This window comes from Hemiscyllium ocellatum, chromosome 10 (genome assembly GCF_020745735.1).
Source record: "Hemiscyllium ocellatum isolate sHemOce1 chromosome 10, sHemOce1.pat.X.cur, whole genome shotgun sequence".
Classification (NCBI taxonomy): Eukaryota; Metazoa; Chordata; class Chondrichthyes; order Orectolobiformes; family Hemiscylliidae; genus Hemiscyllium; species Hemiscyllium ocellatum.
The window spans coordinates 48,546,420-48,567,941 of NC_083410.1; the positions used below are offsets into that span (position 1 = coordinate 48,546,420).

Consider the following 21,522-nt stretch of genomic DNA (forward strand, 5'->3'; position numbering starts at 1 on the left):
CTGATATTATAATCTCTGGACCAAATTAAATATTGGAATTTGGTAGATAAAGGAGAATAAAAAAGCTTCTAAATGCTGACCGCTACAATACCTGTAAAAAAACTGGAACGACAGAACCATTTTATGTTGATATGCAATAATGTGAGGGAATGTATAATTCCACTACTGAGATTGATTTGTCTCAATTAGGATCTGTTACCCAAAACAAAACAACTTACGATTTATCTCTTCGGTTAAATCGTCTCTGAGGGCTCATCTGCCGACGGCGTGGTGATAAAGATTTTCCCCGTTGTCGGTCTTTAACTGGAGACTGGGAACCTGAGGTTTTTATAATCTAATTCCAAATGAGAAATAACATAATCAGAGTGATATTGATACTCAAAGAATGACTAGTGTCCTTGACAGCTGAAAATGTGTTGCTGGAAAAGCGCAGCAGGTCAGGCAGCATCCAAACAGCAGGAGAATCGACATTTCGGGCATGAGCCCTTCTTCAGGAATCCTGCTCTTTGGATGCTGCCTGACCTGCTGCACTTTTCCAGCAACACATTTTCAGCTCTGATCTCCAGCATCTGCAGTCCTCACTTTCTCCTAGTGTCCTTGACAGCTTGGCTAATGTTTGCATAATTGTTTCACAAAGGTTAGTTGACAAAATAACTTTTAAAGACAGATTGACTTATGAACAAGATTCCCAACTCACTTACAAAAAATACATTGAGTCATAGGAACTTATTTCTACATTCAAGATTCAACTATCAGTAGCAAAGAAAATAAGATCTTTGGATGAACTATGGAGTAGAAAGCAAGGATTGCAGATGCTGGAGTGTGGAGTCTGAACTGTGGGGTAAAGGGTTAAATATACCTTTTGTCTAAGAATGTAATTTAGCATGGGCATAAGGAGATGAGTCATACTGACATCTGATCATATGGAATTGGATCCCAAGTCTGTAGATTTCATGAAGATATCCCCCCATGACCATCTACTACATATGCTTAATTAAGCCTGTTAATGTTCACTTCCCACATGAAGACCTTAAGACAGGACAATTTTCTTTTCTCAATCATATACCCCAGTGCAATCTGGCAATGCAGTCCCTAATGTTGCTAAATTATGAGACCAACATATGGCCATTGAAAATATGTTTTGAAGGGTCAGCTTGACATCCTTATTATTTCTTTGATGGGGGAGCAATTCACTGTAGCAATGGATTCTTCCATTGGTTAGGAAAATAAATTCTGGAACGATTTTGACGTTAATAGGAAGTATAAATAGCAGCATTTACTGAATGCCTTAACTATTATTGTAGAGAAGTATAGTGATGGAGTTTAGGATTGTATGGTACTGGAATAGATAGTGAGGGAACAGGAGTGACACAGTCTACTGATGGTTCACATTCACTTTTAAAATTATAGATACCATATGTTTTGAAATAAGATAAAGAGATTACCACAAAAACCTGAACTATAATTCAATATAAATTAAATAACTTTGAATTAAGAGACATGACTGTGACATAGACACTCTAATACAAAATTGGTAGAGTGTTACATAGAAGACTTAGAAGAATATTAAGTTTTTTTCTGGCCTAGAGATGAGAAGGTTCATTGTGCTGTCTTGAAATAAATTAGTTAATTCAACATAGTACAGTTACAATGATTGAAATTGGTACTTTCTCTGAAATAATATTATAGTTTACAATAATATACAGGTTCAACACCAACTGACCAAATGCTTTAGCAAAAGACATTGATAAAGTTAGCATTTACTTCAACTTCAGTTCAGAAATATTTTTGCCTTTTTCCAACACAATTGAAGTTCACATTTGAGTGGATCATAACAGTACCCTAAGTTACATGTCAAAACTGGACTTCCAGGAAAATTACACGGTTATAACAAACACCATCAATTCTACATCATAGTGTTAACAACATTACAACTTTCCAAGTTGGAGACAATCGTGGGCCTTGTGTGGGTGTCACTGTGTCGGTGCAGAAAAGTATACATCTGTCACATAAAGACAGCCATGAGATTTTTCACTTTAGAAAAGGGGTCAGTACTGCACTTCACAGCAAAGACACCAAGTATTTAAGTGATTACTTGAAATGCCATGACACACAAGGCTATAGGCCAACTGCTGGAAACTGTGGTTAAATTAGCTAGGTGCTTGATGGCTGGATGTGGACACAATGGGCTGAGGGGTCTTTTTCCATACTATCAACAGGGAAAGTAAAACAGTTGAATACTTTTAGAAGCAAAATAAGTAAGCATTGTGAGATCCTGCAGAGTATGTGAAAATATAGGCAGAATGAATACTAACCTTCATAGGGCAAATGTAATAGTGCAACACTTACATTTAAAAAATACTTATAAACATGCCTTTTCCCTTTTCCTGTATCATCCAATATAAATCAATGATTCATAACCATTCTTATATTACTTTCAAGCAATTTTAAACATCTGGATGCATGTAAACTGGACAAAATTTTCAAATACTCATGCCTTGTTACAGTGAAACCATCTGGACAAATCAGTCCATTTGCAAGTTTCCTTAGTGATAGACACTCCATTGGGCAAATTGGTCTTTTGCAATCAATAATAACTGCCCTATCCATCTTGAATCTTGCATCCTTTTAGGTACTGTTTCCCCAAGGACCTCTGCTCTTTCAGCTGTTATGAATATATGGCTACAATCTACTGTTACAGTGTTCTGTCATTAAAAGTAACAATATAGAAAACTAAAAATAAAATATAGATCCAATAAACTAAAAATCATCTTTGCTTATAATCTCCAAAATATTCAACACTTATATGAACAAGAATTAGTCCACATCTGCGCTGAGGTATTGGTTCGGATAGTAACTACATTTCCACCTTGCCCACAAATTCAAATTAGGCTTTTTTTTTGCAAAGAAATCAATCCATTTTCCACTTAGATTTGTGTCTGACAGAAACTTTTAGTTCTTGAGCTTATTCAGGCCTTGGATGAATTTCTACCAATGTGAACACTAATTCAAAATTCAATACAGTCTCCTGACTTTTGACCAAATATGAAGAGAGAAGGAAACCATAGACAGACTCCTGTGAAGACCTTAGAGGTCTTGGTACAGCAGTGAGAACCTGGTCCACCTCCGATTCCACTCAGCTGCTGAACATGCCTGAGGAGGCATAAGTCATATCTACCAAAGGCTGGTAACTCAATTAAGCAACAGTGCCACTGGGATAACAGTGGCTGCCATCAGTGTGACACCCACACAAGGCCCTCGATTGCCTCCAACTTGCAGGCTGGAGGTGAGTGATGGCAAGAGGAGGACAGCAATGTGAAGAAATGGGGAGTCAGCAGAAAGGAGTGGTTTTTGGAAACCAAACAGAGGAACAAGATTTCATCCCATGATGACTGGATTACAATTACCTTCATTCTCATGTCTCGAGCATGTTTTTCCAACTCCTTCCGTGTCTCTTCTCTGCTCATCTTTCCCGTGTTTAAAACCAAATGTTTCCATTCGATCTGCTGGAAGCTGTGTGGGTCATGGGATACATACAAACCAATCTTCACCTTTTTCACAGTGTGCAGGTACTTTCTGTAAGAGTCTTCAAATTCAAAAAACAGGTCACTGAGAGTTCGAAAGGTCAAGGGCTTGTCCATCAAGTCCTCTCTCCTGCTCATGCCTAGTGTTCCATAGCGACCATTGTAATAGACACCCAGCACCACGTGGTGAAAGCAGTTCCCTGAGAACTGGGTTTTAAAGCTGATAGGAAACCTTTCTACAGCTGCTAATCCATTCGTCAGGTATCTGAGGGTTATGTTAAGGATTCAAATAAATACTTAAAATGCACTTTGTTTTAGAACAGTCACCCAGCTCAGCATAGCTATTTAAATCAGAGGATGCTTGTTTGAGACCGTGATAGATAAAAATACTCACTAAAATGATTTTATTAAATAATTCAGTAGTAAATTAATTGTGTTTTATGTATGCATAATGGAAAATTGGAATGACCATAACCAAAAACAAAACGGGTATAACATTCCAGAGTGCTATTGGTCTGTGTTGCCTTATGTGATTTTGGAAAGCAATAACTTTGCATCAAAACTACTTCTGGCATTCAAAGAATCAAAAGTTAACTTATCCAGACTTCCTGCGTCTAACTGTTATAGAGAAACTTTGACTGGAAAGTGCCTGAGGGAACAACAAGGAACACGGTCATTTGTAATTATTCTATTCCTGCCCTTGGACAGATAGTCTTCCAATATTCAGGGTGGAATTTAGTATTCTATTACATAGAGTGTATAAGATGAGAGGATGGCATTCTTGCTACTGTCTCACTAAAGTGTTTGATAGGTAGGCACATTGTTAGCCTGCCCACCCTACTCCAATCGAGGTGTTTAAGAAGCAATGAATATCCAATTAAGGACATCGTCCCATCACTGCTGCAGTTAAGCCAGGGGCAGATGGAAACTCTACAAACAGCAAACCATTCAAGCCAGCTCTGATGTGTTTCCTTGTGGGTTTCTGCAGCACGGGAATCCCAAATGGACAAGTATTTTGTGCCTGATCGATGGAGCTCACATGGGAAAGGGAGCCTGCTGAGAACCACAGCCGTGCTCTTGTTGCCTCCAACTGACCAATACTCAGTGGATGGGACTTCTGACCTTGGAGTCATTAACCCAGTGAATCCCCTTCCCAACCCACAGCCAGTTAAGTGCCTGATTAGCGCCTCTAAAGTGAGCCTTCCCAACAACCTTGGACCTCCAGCCAACAGCTCAGAACCATGTCGCCTCCACGAAATATCCCCTTCACTATCTAAGGTTGTATATGAAGAATGACTATTTAAGAATTACAAGTGTCCAAATCCTTCTGGAGAGACAGAGGAGGGCAAAGCAACAGAAAAAAACACAAGACATGTGAAAGCAATTTATAATAGCAGGTATCTATCTTAGCTTTTGTTCTTGAGATATGAAGTGATGTCAAAATCCCATAAACAATTGCAATGTAAGTTGCTAAAATGCTCTATTAAAAATCTCCTCTGAGGTCTTCACTTTAAACTATTGCAGTTGCTCCATGTTATGCTCTGATTCAATTTGTAACTTTTATTCAAAATCTCAAAGAATTTTCTCTTCAACACCAATTTCTTGGAAAGCACCTCAGGAAAGGTTGTTATTACTTTCTGTGAAGTCAAATTAGAAATTTTTCAGGAGATAATAAAGTCAGCTTTCAAAAGCAAGATCTGCATGCTCAATTTCTTCATAAAACATTAATGGGAAGTGGGCATTGCTGCATTTATTGCTCATCCCTTATTGCTATAGAGGAGGTGCTAGTGAGCTGCCTTCTTGAATCCTTGCGATCCATTTTGTGCAGGTACACCCACAGTGACATTAGGGAGGGATTGCCAGGATTTTCACCCAGTGTTAATTCAGGCTGCTAATTTTTGCCAGGATTCAACACACTTCTTACACTTCCTCTATAGATGGGTTGAAAAAAGATATTGGGGGACTAAATGAGAGAGCCCTTCAAAATGGATATAGGATTATAAAGTATGAATTGAAAAATGTGGTGCTGGAAAAACACAGCAGGCCAGACCGCATTCGAGGAGCAGGAGAATTGACGTTTTGGATATAAGCCTTTCTTCAGGAATGAGGCCTCATCCCTGAAGAAGGGCTTATGCCCGAAACATCGATTCTCCTGCTCCTCGGACGCTGCCTGGCCTGCTGTGTTTTTCCAGCACCACATTTTTCAACTCTGGTCTCCAGCATCTGCAGTCCTCACTTTCCCCTTTTAAAGTATGAATCCCCAATGCCCATTGATTAGAATGCAGGCAGCATGCCAATGTTAGGAATAGGAGTAGGCCATTCAGCCCTCAAGCCTGTTCCACCAGTCAAAAAGATCATGGCTGATTTGTGGCCTAACTTCATTTACCCACTTTTGGCCATAGACCTTAACACCTTTCCTTAGCAAAAATTTATTTACCACAGATTTAAAATTAATAACGGATCCAGAATCTATTGCCAATTGCGACAGACTAATCCAAACATGTTCGTGTGTAGACATACTTCCAAACATAGCTCCTAAATCTTCTATCCCTCTATGCCCCCAGTTCTAGAATCCCCAACCAGTTTATCTTTATCTACCCTGTTTTTCTGTTGGGCTATTGTGGTGTCTGCTCATTCCAGTGACTCTAGTGGCTAGCCAGAATCATCAGCAGAGAGCAAATACCTAATCGGTTTTAACATTGCTTAAAGGTAGCCCGAATTGCTGAAAGCTGGCCTGTGGTTTTTCTTAATGTATTCATAGTACGTCAGTGTCATTGGCTGGGCCAGCATTTCTTGCCCATCTCGAATTACCCTTGAGAAAGTGCTGGGGACGTGCCTTCCTGAACCTCTGCAGATCTTGAAACGTAGGGGCACCCACTGGACTGTTAGGAAAGGATTTCAAGATTTTAACCCAGCAACAGTGAAGGGTCAGGGGAAAGCTTCCAAGTCAGAATGGTTCCTGGGTTGGAGGGGAACTGGGTGCTGCTCTTGTCCTACTAAATGGTAGTGGTCATGGGGTGGAAAATGTCTGAAGACCTTTGGTGAATTTTTACAATTCATCTGATGCTATTGAACGTTGGACTTGGAGAGTAAGAATGTTTATAGATGTAGTGCCAGTCAAGTGGAATTCTTTGTCCTGGATGGTGTCAGGCTTCTTGAGTGTTATTTAAGCTGCAGTCAAGTGGGAAGAATTCCATCATACTCCTGACTTGTACCTTGTAGATGGTGCACAGACTTTGGGAATTCAAGAGCTCAGTTACTTGCTACAAAACTTCTGACCTTTAATATAAAAAGTTTTAGTCTGTTCATGCCTTATAATTTATTAATTCCATTATTAGCATTTTCACTGCATTATGTTCAGGTTGCCTCTTTGACAGACACTCAGAGGTTAATATATGGTCTCTTCAATAAAATTCTAGTAAGTTTACTCCACGGGCTTTGATTTTCAATGACAAGTTGAAGATTTGTTGATTGTACAGTTTCTTGATTCTAATCCCATTCCATGTCTTTGAGGTTCACATGGAGAGCTATTCAAATGTGATTGTTCTAAATGGTCCAGCAGCATACTTGGCCAAATCCAGTCCCTTAGTCAGGCACTGACTGCCTTTGATCAAGAAACCGTGGGCTGGTTGGTCATGGACCTTTCTATCCAAGATCTAATGCTGATAGAAATGAGAAGGTGGTGGGGTTTGGGTATGCCACCACCTTACCTATTTAGTACCCTTCCTGCCTCTAAACTTGCCACATTTGGGAGAATAAAATTGCACCCTTTATGTTCAAAACTCTGCCAAACCGTTTTTTTTTGCCCCTCAAAGATATTTGAAAATCTTACCCTTTGAAGTTCAGAGAATGTCCTCAGAACAGAACAAATATGACATAAAATGTAAATGTTTGGAATTCTCTTTCACAAATGGCAACGGATGCGGGATCAGTTGTTAATTTTAAATCCAAAGTAGATGCAATTTGTTAAACAAAGGTATTAAGGGATATAGACCAAAGGGAGGTTTATGGAGTTAAGCCACAGATCAACCATGATTTCACTGAATGGCGAAATAGGTTTGAGGGGCTGAATGGCCTACTGCTCCTATGTTCCCATAAGATTGGGTTGGTTTGAAATCTATCCATTCATGAAAATACAAATATAATGCTAATTAAGGACTAATTAATTCCTCTGCCATCTTTTGTACAATGCATCAAAGTATTGTTTTTCTCTAATTTGAGACTGGGATATAGAATATGCAAAGATAAGGTTAATAATTGAGATGACTGGTTTGTCACAATCTGCTCTCTTTCCAAATCATATTTTTTGGATATGGTACAAATATGATTTCCAAATAAAAAAAACTTTCACTTACAGCATATGTCACTCAGTCTGTTCCCATTGAATGAAACTCTGTTTGTTAATGTCTCAGACACTCCATTCTGTGGACTGGACTTGCCCTGTTGTATCTCAGTATGCTTTTGAGGCAGTCAAATGAACCTGTCAAATTTTAATATTCCTGCTTTGCCATATGGAGTTGAACTCCCTGATCGATCATTTTATTCCTCTGGATTTTGGCTTTTCTGCAACTGCATGAAAACAGCACTGGTGGAACAAAGCTTTCAATTAGATTTAAGTGGCATATTTATTTTCATTATCCTGCAAGTTTCCTGTGTTCTTCTACAGTTTACCTGTGATTGCCCACTCCCTGCACCAGTTTCCCCAGTATTTTCCCTACAAACCACAAAATGTTTTAGTTATTCACTGATACTGTTCTTAAATATATTTTAGAGTTTGAACAATAACTCTAGTTATGATAATTTCTTAGAACCAGCAGCATACCTTCACGAGGAACGTTTTCGCTAGTGTAGCAAAATGGCAAGTTAAATAAATATAGTGGAGCCCACAGTCAGTAGATCCATAATTGTTGCATGAGAACAGGAACTCGTCAACTATTGCTCCATTGCTAACATTACTAGACTTTGAGGTCAGTGAAAGGTTCTTGAATGTACATATTTCTAGCAAGTGTACATGCCTCTGTTAATATTTGCAGAGAAAATGTGACACTTAATGGGGAAGATGGCAGTGTAGCAGTAATGTGACTGGGCTAGTAATCCAGAAGCTGGGGTAAAAGTCTCCAAATGCCACCACAGCAATTGGTAGAATTTGAATTCAATGAAAGAATCTAGAATATAAAGCTAATCTCAGAATTGATGGCTGTGCAAACAATCACTGTCTTTAAAAAGCCATCTGATTCACTCACAGAAATCTTCTGGCCTCCATGCAACTCCAGACTCATAGCAATGTGGTTGCCTTTTAAATGCTTTCAGTTCAATTTTGGGATGGATGGCAATGCTGGCATATCCCATGAGAGAATAAAACAAACAGGTACTAAAGTTAATGCTATTAAGTGGATTAAGAAAGAAAGAACAAATGGTTTGCAATATCATGGTGGATTCTGAAGTTTCAAGAGACCCAATCCTCCATCAGTGGGCTGGGAAATTTCCTGGTGCCCGCATACCCATGTTGGTAATTAATCTTAGACTGGCACATTGGAAAGTCCTGACTTGCAAGTCTCTTCAAATTGGATGTACTTGGTAGGAGAGGGTAGAGGGTCCAGCCTAAACAAGGACCACTGCAAATGGGCATCACAGACACAGACCTGGTATTTGTATCTCAATCGATTTTCTCGTACTTCCCATCACATATAACCCCCAATAGAATATTGCCTGGTGACCTGCAGAGATTCAGGCAGTAACTGGAAAAATCTGGAAGGGAAGCAATTATTACTTGTAGATTAGTTAATTGGAGGGTGTGACACATTGCCATTTCCTTTTGGCCATCTGTACTGCTTTGGCACTGCAGAATGATAATTTTTCAAGTGAATAAAATTGGATCATGATGAAACAATTTATCCATGTTTACATGCACTAAGATTTAAGACTGCCAAATTAAAATACAACAAAGTATATTTTAGAAAGTACAAAGAATTTTAGGTAGCCTTGAAGGATACACAAATATTTTTTATTAACTCGTTGTGTAGTATGTTACTGAGTTAGATTAATAAATAGATTAATTTGATTTATGCTGACACCACTATTACCCACAAAACAATAATTAATGAATGGCTATGTTACAACAGTTAATAAAATACATTTGATTGATCTTCCATTGAAAGTGATTGTAATAGATAGCAAGACAATTTTTACTGCCTATTCTCTTTTCAAGCAAAACCCTTTTGTTTCAGGGAAACAAGACTGAAAATTAAACAAAGTGAAAAAAAAGTGCAGGGAACTTTAATCCTGTCTATCCAAAGAAACCTACTTCTGAAAACCAAATACTGTACTGTCCCCTCCACCCATCAGCATACGAATCAGTACTCCTCCATGTTGAACATCAATGAGAAGAAGCACTGAGAATACAAAGGTATTGAATGTACTCTGAATAGGGGACTTTAATGCCCATCATAAAGAGTGGCTGGGTCTAGTGGTCAAACTGCTGAGTCCTAAAGGATATATCTAGGAGACAGACTTGTGGCAGGTGGTGACAAAACTAGTAAGAGGGAAAACATATTTGACCTTATCTTCATCGATCTACCTGTCATAGATGTGCATGTCCAAGACAGTATTGATGAGACTTATTGCTGCATAATCCTTGTAGAGACAAAGTCACATCTTCACAGTGAGCAAAGTGCTGTGTGTCACCACCACCATGCTAAATGGGATAGGTTCAGGACATTTAGCAGCTCAAAACTGGGCTTTCATGAAACACTGCAAGCCATCAGCAGCAGTAGAATTGTAAGCAACTATAATCTATTACCACATGGGCCTGGAATCTCCATTATTCTATTATCATCAGGCCTGGGGATTAACCTGGGTTCACTGAGGGCTTGAGGATATGTCAGGAGCAGCACCACATACAATCAAAGGTGAGGCACCAACCAGTGATGCTTCGACACAGGACCAATAATCCCACAATCCTATGGATCTAAGTTATGAATGGTGCTGAACAATTAATGAACTAACATGAGGAAGCATCTCCACAGCATCTCCATCCTCATAGATGGGGGATAGTTACAGTTGTACATGTCAAGTGACTAATTCATCTCAGCTTCTCCAGAGGTCCTCAGGATCACAGTCTTCAGCCAATTCAATTCACTCTGTGTGATATCAGAAATATCTGAAGATAATCAAAATTGCAAAGATCTGGGCTACTGGCAACAATCCAGTTGCAGCATTGAACACTCGCCCACCTGCCCAGCCAAGCTACTCCAGGGCAGCTACAACATTGGCACAGATCAACAATACGTTCTACAACAGGTATGTTTTCACCAGCAAAAAGCAGGATAAATCAATCTGACCGAATACTGGCCCATCAGCCCACTCTTTGCCATTGTAAGGTGGTGGAAGAGTCATTGATAGTGCTAGCAAGTGGCACTCGCACAGAAATAACCTGTTCACTGATGCTCAATTTGGCTTCTGCCAGAACTATTCAGCTTCAGACCTCATCATTGCCCTGATCCAAATATGGACATAAGAGCTGAATTCCGGTAGTGATTTAAGGTCAATGTTGTAACATGTAGAACTGTAGGAATCCCAATGCACAGAGTGACCAGTGAAAATTGGCTTGTGATAAACAGTAGTGGAGAACCCATTAGCAGATTTCTCACCCAGCTGTCCAGCAAAGAAAGCTCAATAAATTGATCCTTTTCTAAGGCAAGTTATGAGAAATTCCTGCTCAGTTACTGGAATTGTTGGTGATACCGGGGTGACCAGTTCTCCAAAATTTCGTTCACGAATTAAGTTGCAATTCAGTAAAACATGAGCAAAGTCAAGCAGTTTAATGACATATCCATGGGTTAATATTAATAAAAGAAGACAGACAAGACAGGTTTCCTTTGAAATTACTGTAGATTTCTATATTCCTTGAAAGACCTTAAATATTGAAAAATAGAACAAAAACAACGTTTCACATTACATCAACTCAAATCCAAAGCCAAAGGAACGTGTTGATTTTTGTGTGTTGATTGAATAGATGATTTTCAAGTATAAAAACAGATTTACACATTGAAAGTAATAACATTTTAATATTGTCATTTCTTGTTATGTGTCATAAGTGAAACACCTTCAAAATGTTTGTAATACAAATATTCATGTCGCTGTCTCTATTGTGTAACACACAAACCTCCACTGGGAATATTTCCAGTGAATCACCACCTCCAACACAATACAAGCTCATTCCAATTCTTGTCTCCAGAAGTCTGTTCCCATTTAAAAAAAAATCTATTTGAAGTTCTTAAATTTTTGTACAATGCTTTTATAATTGATTTGAAATGAACAAATAAATCCTTCACTTCATACAAACCTCTGGGCTCTAGGATTAAACCCAGCCAACTCCTAAGCAACTAGAATCTTCTTCAACTCAGAATCAAGTGGAGCTTCTAGATTCAAACTCCACTGGCACCAAATGTTGGTCCTCCTACTGCTCCAGAAATGGCTAGATCCAGCATCGCTCCATTACTGATTCTGAACTTGAATCAGTTCTCATTCATTGGTCGTGAGTGTGCAATCACCATCATAGATTCCACCCCGGTATAAACTTACAGCCTTCAAATTTTTCATTCAGAACTGGTTCAAATAGCTGCCTCCCTGCTGATAATTTACCGTCAAAATGAGGGATCAGGTAATGATCATTAATTGATCTGCTCTGTCAGAAGACAGGGTTCCCCACATACTATGCAACACATAACAGGATAGAGGAAGTTATAGGACCAGAAAGACCTGCACAATGAGTGTGCAGGGGATGGGTCGGTGATCCAGATGGATCTAGGGTGAATCAGAGTCTGCAATTCTCTGGGAATGCAGTCTTGGTAGAGTGTGATCCTGGCAGGTCACGCGACAGTAAGCATCCAGTCTCAGCTCCAGTGCTTGAAGGCATTTTGTTCCTGAGTCCTAGGATGGCTGGGATTTTCTATCCTAGGATACAAGGATACAACCTCATTGTGAATCAAGGGTTTCACTGATGGGGAAAGGCAGAGATCCCAGGGTGGAACAGAATAGAATACTTATGCTAGTGGAGGTAAGAGGTCATGATGAGGAGATAAAAGGCATGCAAGTTAGGCCATAAGATATAGGAGCAGAATTAGGTCATTCATCCCCTCGATCCTGTTCCACCATTCGATCATGGCTGATATATTTCTCAACCCCATTCTCCAACCTTCACTCAATGATGTTTGATCCCCTTTCTACTCAAGAACCTATCTACCTCTGTCTTACACACACTTAGTGATTTGACTTTCACATCCCTCTGTGGTAATGAATTCCACACATTAACCACCCTCTGGCTGAAGAAATTCCCCTCATCTCAGTTCTAAAGGGATCTCCCTTCACTCCAACTCTCTCTTACCAGTAGAAAGATCTCTACATCCACTCTTATCCAGGCCTCTTAGTATTCTGTACATTTCAATAACGTCTCCATCAGGTACAGATCCAGAGTCCTCAACTGCTCCTCTCATATTTCATCTTCTTCCCCTTCATTCCTGGGATCATTCTTGTTAACCTTCTCTGGACCCCCACCAAGGCCTGCACATCCCTCTTTCAATATGGTGCCCAAAAATCCTCGTAATATTCCAAATCTGAGTACAGCCGTATATATTCTCAGCAATACATATTTGGTCTTGCATTCTATCCCTCTTGAAATGAATGCTAACATTGTATTTGCTTTCCTAACTGCAAACTGAACCTGCATGTTAACCTTAACAGGATCCTGAACCAGGACTCACAAGTCCCTTTGTGCTTCAGATTTCTAAAGCCTTTCTTCATTTAGAAAATAGTCTAAGCCTCTATTCTTCCTACCAAAATGCAGAACCTCACACTTTCCCACGTTGTGTTCCATCTGCCATTCTTTTGCCCACTCTTCTAACCCGTCCAAGTCCTTCTGCAGCCTCTGAACTAGCTCAACATTACCCACCCCTCCACCTATCTTTGTGTCACGTGCAAACTCAGCAACAATGCCCTTAGTTCCTTCAGCCAGATTGTTAATGCATAATTTGAATAATTGTGATCCCAACACAGGCCCCTACAGAACTCCACAGTCACCAGCTACCATTCTGAAAAATACCCCTTTTTCCCACTCTCTACCTTCTGCCAGTCAGTCAATACTCTACTTATGCAAGTACCTTACTTCTAACACCATGAACTCTTTTTTAACAGCACCTTGCCAAAGGCCTTCTGGAAATCCAAACAGATCATGTCTGTTTGGTTCTCAATTGTCTAACTTGCTTATTACCTCCTCAAAAGATTTCTAATGGATTTGTCAGGCATGATCTCCCCTTGATGAAGCCATGCTGACTCAGCCCTTTTTTAAATGGCCATTGGATAAATATATGGATGAAAATGGAATACTGTAGGTTGGATGGGCTCCAGATTGGTTCCACAGGTCGGCACAACATCGAGGGCTGAAGTACTTTGAAATACTCCGCAATCTCATCCTTAATATTGGACTCTCAAATCTTACCAACGGCCAAATTCAGGCTAACCAGTTTACAGTTTCCTGTTTTCTGCCTCCCTTCCTTTTTAAACAGTAGTGTAATAATAGCCATTTTCTAGTCCTCTGGAACCCTCCCTGACTCCAGTGATTCCTAAAAGATCACCACCAATGCCTCCACAATCTCCACAGTTATCTCCTTCAGAAATCTCGCGTGTTGTCCATCCAATCCGTGTGTTTTATCCAACTTCAGACTTTTCAGCTTTCCCAGTACTTTCTCCTTAGTGATGGCCACTAAACTCACCTCTGCCCTCTGACTCCCTTGAAGTTCTGATATGCTGTTGGTGTCAATCACCATGAAGACTGATGCAAAGTACCTATTCAGCTCCTCCGTCATTTCTTTGTTCCCCATTATTAATTATCCAGCCTAATTTCCCAGTGGTCCAGTTCCACTCTGACTTCTCTCTTACCTTTTTAGATATCTAAACTAAAACTCTTGCCATCTTCTTTATTATTACTAGCTAATTTACTCTCACATTTCATCTTCTTCCCCGTTATTGCTTTTTTTAGTTATCCTTTGCTGGGTTTCAAAAGCTACCCAATCCTCTGGCTTCCCATTAATCTTCACTACATTGTTTGCTTTTTCTTTTGCATTTATGGTGATGGAAGGAAGTTATAGAATCATAGAGTCATACAGCATAGAAACAGACCCTTCGGTCCAACCAGTCCATGCCAAACATGATCCCAAACTAAACTAGTCGCACCTGCCTGTGCTTCGCCCATATTCCTCCGAACATTTCTTACCCATGTATTTATTTAAATGTCTTTTAAACCTTGTAGCTGTACCTGCATCCAGTACTTCCACTGGAAATTTATTCCACACATTAACCACTCGCTGTGCCATAAAAAGTTTCCCTGTGTCTTTTTAAAATCTTTCTCCTCTCACATAAAACATAGCTAAATTGCCCGTAGTGTTAGGTAGGGGTAAATGTAGGGGTATGGGTGGGTTGCGCTTCGGCGGGTCGGTGTGGACTTGTTGGGCCTAAGGGCCTGTTTCCACACTGAAAGTCTAATATATAATATATAATATAGAACATCAAACATTACAGCACAGTACAGGCCCTTCAGCCCTCGATGTTGTGCTGACCTGTGGAACCAATCTGAAGCCCATCTAACCTACAGTATTCCATTTTCATCCATATATTTATCCAACGGCCATTTAAAATGCCCGGAAACTTAATGAGTCTACTACTGTTGCCCCTACTACTCTCTGAGTAAAGAAACTACCTCTGACATCTGTCCCATATCTATCACTCCTCAATTTAAAGCTACGTCCCCTCATGCTAGCCATTGCCATCCAAGAGAAAAGGCTCTCACTGCCCACTCTACCTAACCCTCTGATTATCTTATACGTCTCAATTAAGTCACCTCTCAACCCTCTTCTCTCTTAAAAAAAACAGCCTCAAGTCCCTCAGCCTTTCCTCATAAGACCTTCCCTCCATACCAGGTAACACCCTAGTAAATCTCCTCTAAACCCTTTCCAAAGCTTCCACATCCTTCCTATAATGCGGTGACCAGAACTGTACGCAATATTTCAAATGTGGCTGCACCAGAGTTTTGTACACTTGCAACATGACCTCATGGCTCCGAAACTCAATCCCTCTACCAATAAAAGCTAACACACCATATGCCTTCTCAACAACCCTATCAACCTGGGAGGCAACTTTCAGGGATCTATGTACGTGGACGACGAGAATCTCTCTGCTCTTCTACACTACCAAGAATCTTAATATTAGCCCAGTACTCTTTATTCCCATTGCTCCTTCCAAAGTGAATCATCTCACACTTTTCCACATTAAACTCCATTTGCCACGTCTCAGCCCAGCTCTGCAGCTTATCTATGTCCCTCTGTAACCTGCAACATCCTTCAACACTATCGACCTTAGTGTCATCAGTAAATTTACCAATCCATCCTTCTACGCCCTCATCTAGGTAATTTATATAAATGACAAACAGCAGTGGCCCCAAATAGATCTTTGCAGTACACCACTAGTAACTGAACTCCAGGATGAATATTTCCCATCAACCACCACCCTCTGCCTTCTTTCAGCTAGCCAACTTCTGATCCAAATCGCTAAATCACCCTCAATCCCATGCCTCCGTATTTTGTGCGATAGCCTACCGTGGGGAACCTGATCAAATGCCTTACTGAAATCCACATGCACCACACCTCAAGCACTTTACCCTCATCCATCTGTTTAATCACCCTCTCAAAGAATTCAATAAGGTTTGTGAGGCATGACCTTCCCTTCACAAAATTGTGTTGACTATCCCTAATCAACTTATTCCTCTCTAGATCATTATAAATCCTATCTCTTATAATCTTTTCCAACACTTTACCCACAATCAAAGTAAGGCTCACTGGTCTATAATTACCAAGGTTGCCTTTATTCCCCTTCTTGAACAAGGGGCGGCATGATGGCTCAGTGGTTAATACTGCTGCCTCACAGTGCCAGGGACTTGGGTTTGATTCCAGCCTCGGATGACTGTCTGTGTGGACTTTGTACATTCTCCCCATGTCTGCATGGGTTTCCTCTGGGTGCTCCGGTTTCCTCCCACAATCACAAAGATGTGCAGGTCAGGTGAATTGGCCATGCTAAATTGCCTGTAATGTTAGGTAAGGGGGTAAATGTAGAGGTATGGGTGGGTTGCGCTTCAGCGGGTCGGTGTGGACTTGTTGGGCCGAAGGGCCTGTTTCCACACTGTAAGTAATCTATCTAATCTAAGTAATCTATCTAATAAAGATCAAAACCAAAGGCTCTGCAATCTCATCCTTGGCTTCCCAGAGAATCCCAGGATGAATCCCATCCGGCCCAGGGGACTTATCAATTTTCACACTCTCCAGAATTGTTAACGTCTCCTCCTTGTGAATCTCAATCCCTCTAGTCTAGTAGCCTATACCTCAGCATTCTCCTCAACAACATTATCTTTTTCCATTGTAAATACTGAGGAAAAATATTCATTTAGTGCTTCTCCTATTTCCTCAGACTCCACACACAATTTTCTACTATTGTCTTTGGTTGGCCCTAATCTTTCTCTTGTCATTCTTTTATTCCTGGTATACCTACAGAAAGCTTTAGGGTTTTCCATGATCCTATCTGCCAACAACTTCTCATGTCCCCTCCTGTCTTTAGGTCTTTTTTGGCTAACTTGTAACTCTCAAGCACCCTGACTGAGCCTTCACGTCTCATCCTAACAGAAGCATTCTTCTTTCTCTTGACCACAGATTCAACTTCTTTAGTAAACCAGAGCTCCCTTGCTCGACTACTTCCTCCCTGCCTGACAGGTACATATTTATCAAGGACACGCAGTAGCTGTTCCTTGAATAAGCTCTACATTTCAATTGTACAATAAGCTCCACATTTCAATCTTAAAAACATGCCCCTGAGTCTTGAAATCCCCTATCCTAGGGAAAATACAACTGACATTCACCTTATCTATACCCCTCATGATTTTCTAAAACTCTATAAGGTCACGCCCCAATCTTCTACGCTCAGATTAAAAAAGTCCCAGCCTATCCTCTCAAAGTAACTCTCTGCTACATCTTTCTTAACAATTTCCAACAAGTACATTGTACATCCATCACTGTCTCCTTAACAGTGTGCTCCATCCTCCAACATTATCAACTTTTCTGACTGACATCCACATTGGAGTTTTAACTTCTCAAACCTGGGGGTTAGTTAGTTCAGTTGGCTGGACAGCTGGCTTGTGATACAGCACGATTCAATTCCCATACTGACTGAGGTTACTTTTTAACCACTTCCCCCACTATTTGTTGTTACTCTCAGGTTAAGCTCTCCTGAATGAGGGCAGCCTGATGGTCCTCTGGGACGATGGCAGCTTCACCCTATCAAATCCTCCTCCTCCATCACTGCTCACCTGGTCTCTGCTGGTGAAAAATTTGCATTTTAGATGTAAGCAAATCCCTCAGCATCGATAGAAGAGTCAATTGGCATTTTGTGTTTAACTGTGATTCCACACCTTACCCCTAACCCCCAAAGCTTGGCTATAATTTGCAGCCTCCTCTACATTGGGGAGACTGGATGCCTCCTAGCAGAGTGCTTTTAGGGAAAATCTCCGGGACACCCACACAAATCAACCACACTGCCCCGTGGCCCAACATTTCAACTCTTCCCTCCCACTCTGCCAAGGACATGGAGGTCCTGGGTCTCCTTCACCACAGCTCCCTCACCACCAGATGCCTGGAGGAAGAACACCTCATCTTCCGCCTCGGAACACTTCAACCCCAGGGCATCAATGTGGACTTCAACAGCTTCCTCATTTCCCCTTACCCCACCTCACCCCAGTTCTAAACTTCCAGCTCAGCACTGTCCCCATGACTTGTCCTACCTGCCTATCTTCTTTTCCACCTATCCATTCCCCCCTCCCCCCCTGACCTATTACCTTCATCTCCTCCCCCACTCACCTACTGTACTCTATGCAACTTTCTCCCCACCCCCACCCTCCTCTAGCTTATCTCTCCACCCTTCAGGCTCTCTGCCCATATTCCTGATGAAGGGCTTTTGCCCAAAATGTCGATTTTACTGCTCCTCGGATGCTGCCTGAAGTGCTGTGCTCTTCCAGCACCACTAATCCAGAATCTGGTTTCCAGCATCTGCAGTCATTGTTTTTACCTAATTGACTTTAACCCTACTGCGAATCCTCTTGCAATGATGCCTGCCTTGAAGAAGTTTTCCTCCTCTCTCTACAAGAATCTCAAGGAGTCCTCCTCCCACTGCAACTCCCGGGTCATTTCCTCTGACCTGAAGCTCTTCAACCATGTCCTGAAACAAATTCACTACCACAGCCACATTTGCTTCCTCAGTGCCTGCCTCCGTAACCAACTCATCCCACATCCGGACCACCTTTAAACCAGCAGAGTTCGGACCCGAACAGGACAAACAGTACAGACTACAGATTCAAAAGCACCAGCAACAGTTCTCCTTCAAGATCCTCCGCTCCACGCTTGCAGCAATGCACCGGCACCTAACCTCTCTACAGTCAGCCCTGCCTCAGCTGAGGGCCACACTCTCTCAGAATCGCAAAGGACCCCTTCTGTGCTACATCCTCAGGAGAATTCATACTCTCAACAAACAGTATTTCAACTCCATCTCAATCATCACAAACTGTAAGTACAACCTTTTATCTAACCACCTCCATAACCAGCACTCCTCAAACATTCCAGAAGATTCCCCCGGCCTCTGGAACTGCTTAGACGCCATTAGCCAAGCGGCTGGTGCAGCTGCCACCTCCATGCTGATTGATGATGTCACTTCCGCCCCCATCATGGCCGCTTCCACAGCCACTTCCACTCCTCACAATTCCTCATTCACCACACGTGACATAACTTTTGCCCCTCACATCATCGCTGATGTCACAAGCCCATTGACTTCCGACCCCCAATGGCCGTGTTTGCCACCACTTTCGCCCCACCAATGCCACTCACCTGAGTCTGCTGACATAGATCCCACTGTCACCATTCCCGCCCTCCAGAACCCTGAGGGGTACACCACCCCTACTCATGACTCCATCCCCATTTCCCCCACCACCACACCCACTCCAGTTACAGGCTCCACCCCCACTCCCAGCTCCACACCCACTCCAGATCCCAGCTCCCAGCCCTGCCGAGTTTTCACCATCCCTCCAGACCTTCCCCTCACTGAGGACGAACGATCAGTCCTCAGCAAAGGACTCACCTTCATCCCCCTCCGCCCACACATGAATGAATTTAATACACACCATGACGTTGAACACTTCTTCCGCCGCCTCCGAGCTTACTTTCACAATCAGGACTCCCGTCCACCTTCCGAGGACCCCTTCGCCCACCTCCAACACACTGCATCCACCTGGACACCCCGTGCTGGCCTATTACCGGCCCTCGACCTCTTCATTTCCAACTGCCACCGGGACATTAACTGCCTCAACCTGTCTACCCCCCTCCCCACTCTAAGCTCTCACCCTCACAAGGCGCAGCCCTCCAATCCCTCTGCTCCAATCTCGACCTCACCATCAAGCCAGCAGATAAAGGGGGCGCAGTGGTAGTCTGGCGCACTGACCTCTACACCGCTGAAGCCAAATGCCAACTCTAGGACACCTCTTCCTACCACCCCCTCAACCATGACCCCACCTCCCATCACCAAACCATCATCTCCCAGACCATACAGAACCTCATCACCTCAGGAGATCTCCCACCCACAGCTTCCAACCTCATAGTCCAGGAACCCTGCACTGCCTGATTCTACCTCCTTCCCAAGATCCAAAAGCCTGACCGCCCTGGCGACCCATTGTCTCAGCCTGCTCTTGCCCCACTGAACTCATTCCTACCTACCTCAACACTGTCCTATCCCCCCTAGTCCAGGAACTCCCCACATACATTCAAGACACCACCCATGCCCTCCACCTCCTCCAAAACTTCCGTTTCCCCGGCCCCCAATGCCTCATCTTCACCATGGATAACCAATCCCTCTACACCTCCATCCGCCATGACCAGGGCCTCCAAGCCCTCCATTTCTTCATCTCCCGACGTCCCCAACAGTACCCTTCCACCAACACTCTCATTCGTTTGGCCGAACTGGTCCTCACCCTTAACAATTTCTCCTTTGAATCCTCCCTCCAGAACAAAGGGGTAGCCATGGGCACCCGTATGGGCCCCAGCTATGCCTGTCTCTTTGTCGGCTACGTAGAACAGTCCATCTTCCGTACTTACACCGGCACCACTCCCCACCTCTTCCTCCGCTACATTGATGACTGCATCTGCGCCAACTCATGCTCTTGCGAGGAGGTTGAGCAATTCATCAACTTCACCAACACATTCCACCCTGAACTTAAATTTACCTGGGCCATCTCTGGCACCTCCCTCCCCTTCCTAGACCTCTCCATCTCCATTAATGACAACCGACTTGATACCGACATTTTTTACAAACCCACTGACTCCACAGCTACCTGGATTACACCTCTTCCCACCCTACCTCCTGCAAAAATGCCATCCTGTATTCCCAATTCCTCCGCCTCTGCCGTATCTGCTCCCAGGAGGACCAGTTCCACCACAAAACACACCAGATGTCCTCCTTCTTTAGAGACCACAATTTCCCTTCCCACATGATTAAAGATAGCCTCCAATGCATCTTGTTCACATCCTGCACCTCCGCCCTCAGACCCCACCCCTCCAACCGTAACAAGGACAGAACGCCCCTGGTGCTCACCTTCCACCCTACCAACGTTCGTATAAACCAAATCATCCGCTGACATTTCCACCACCTCCAAACAGACCCCACCACCAGGGATATATTTCCCTCCCCACCCTTTTCCGCCTCCCGCAAAGATCGTTCCCTCTGTGACTACTTGGTCAGGTCCACGTCCCCCTACAACCCACCCTCCCATCCTGGCACCTTCCCCTGCCATCGCAGGAATTGAAAAACCTGTGCCCACACCTCCTCCCTCACCTCTATCCAAGGCCTTAAAGGAGCCTTCCAC

At 42.5% G+C, this 21,522-nt stretch overlaps 1 protein-coding gene across 1 annotated transcript in view; it reads right to left on the reverse strand.

Moving 5' to 3' along the window:
• vash2 (vasohibin 2) overlaps positions 1-21,522 on the reverse strand; it is a 170,552-nt gene that overhangs the window by 56,828 nt on the left and 92,202 nt on the right. Inside the window, exons 5-6 of the mRNA XM_060831477.1 lie at positions 3,408-3,789; positions 219-334 (exon numbers count right to left, since the gene is read on the reverse strand). Coding sequence (XP_060687460.1) covers positions 219-334; positions 3,408-3,789 — 498 coding nt within the window. The remainder of the gene's footprint in view (positions 1-218; positions 335-3,407; positions 3,790-21,522) is intronic.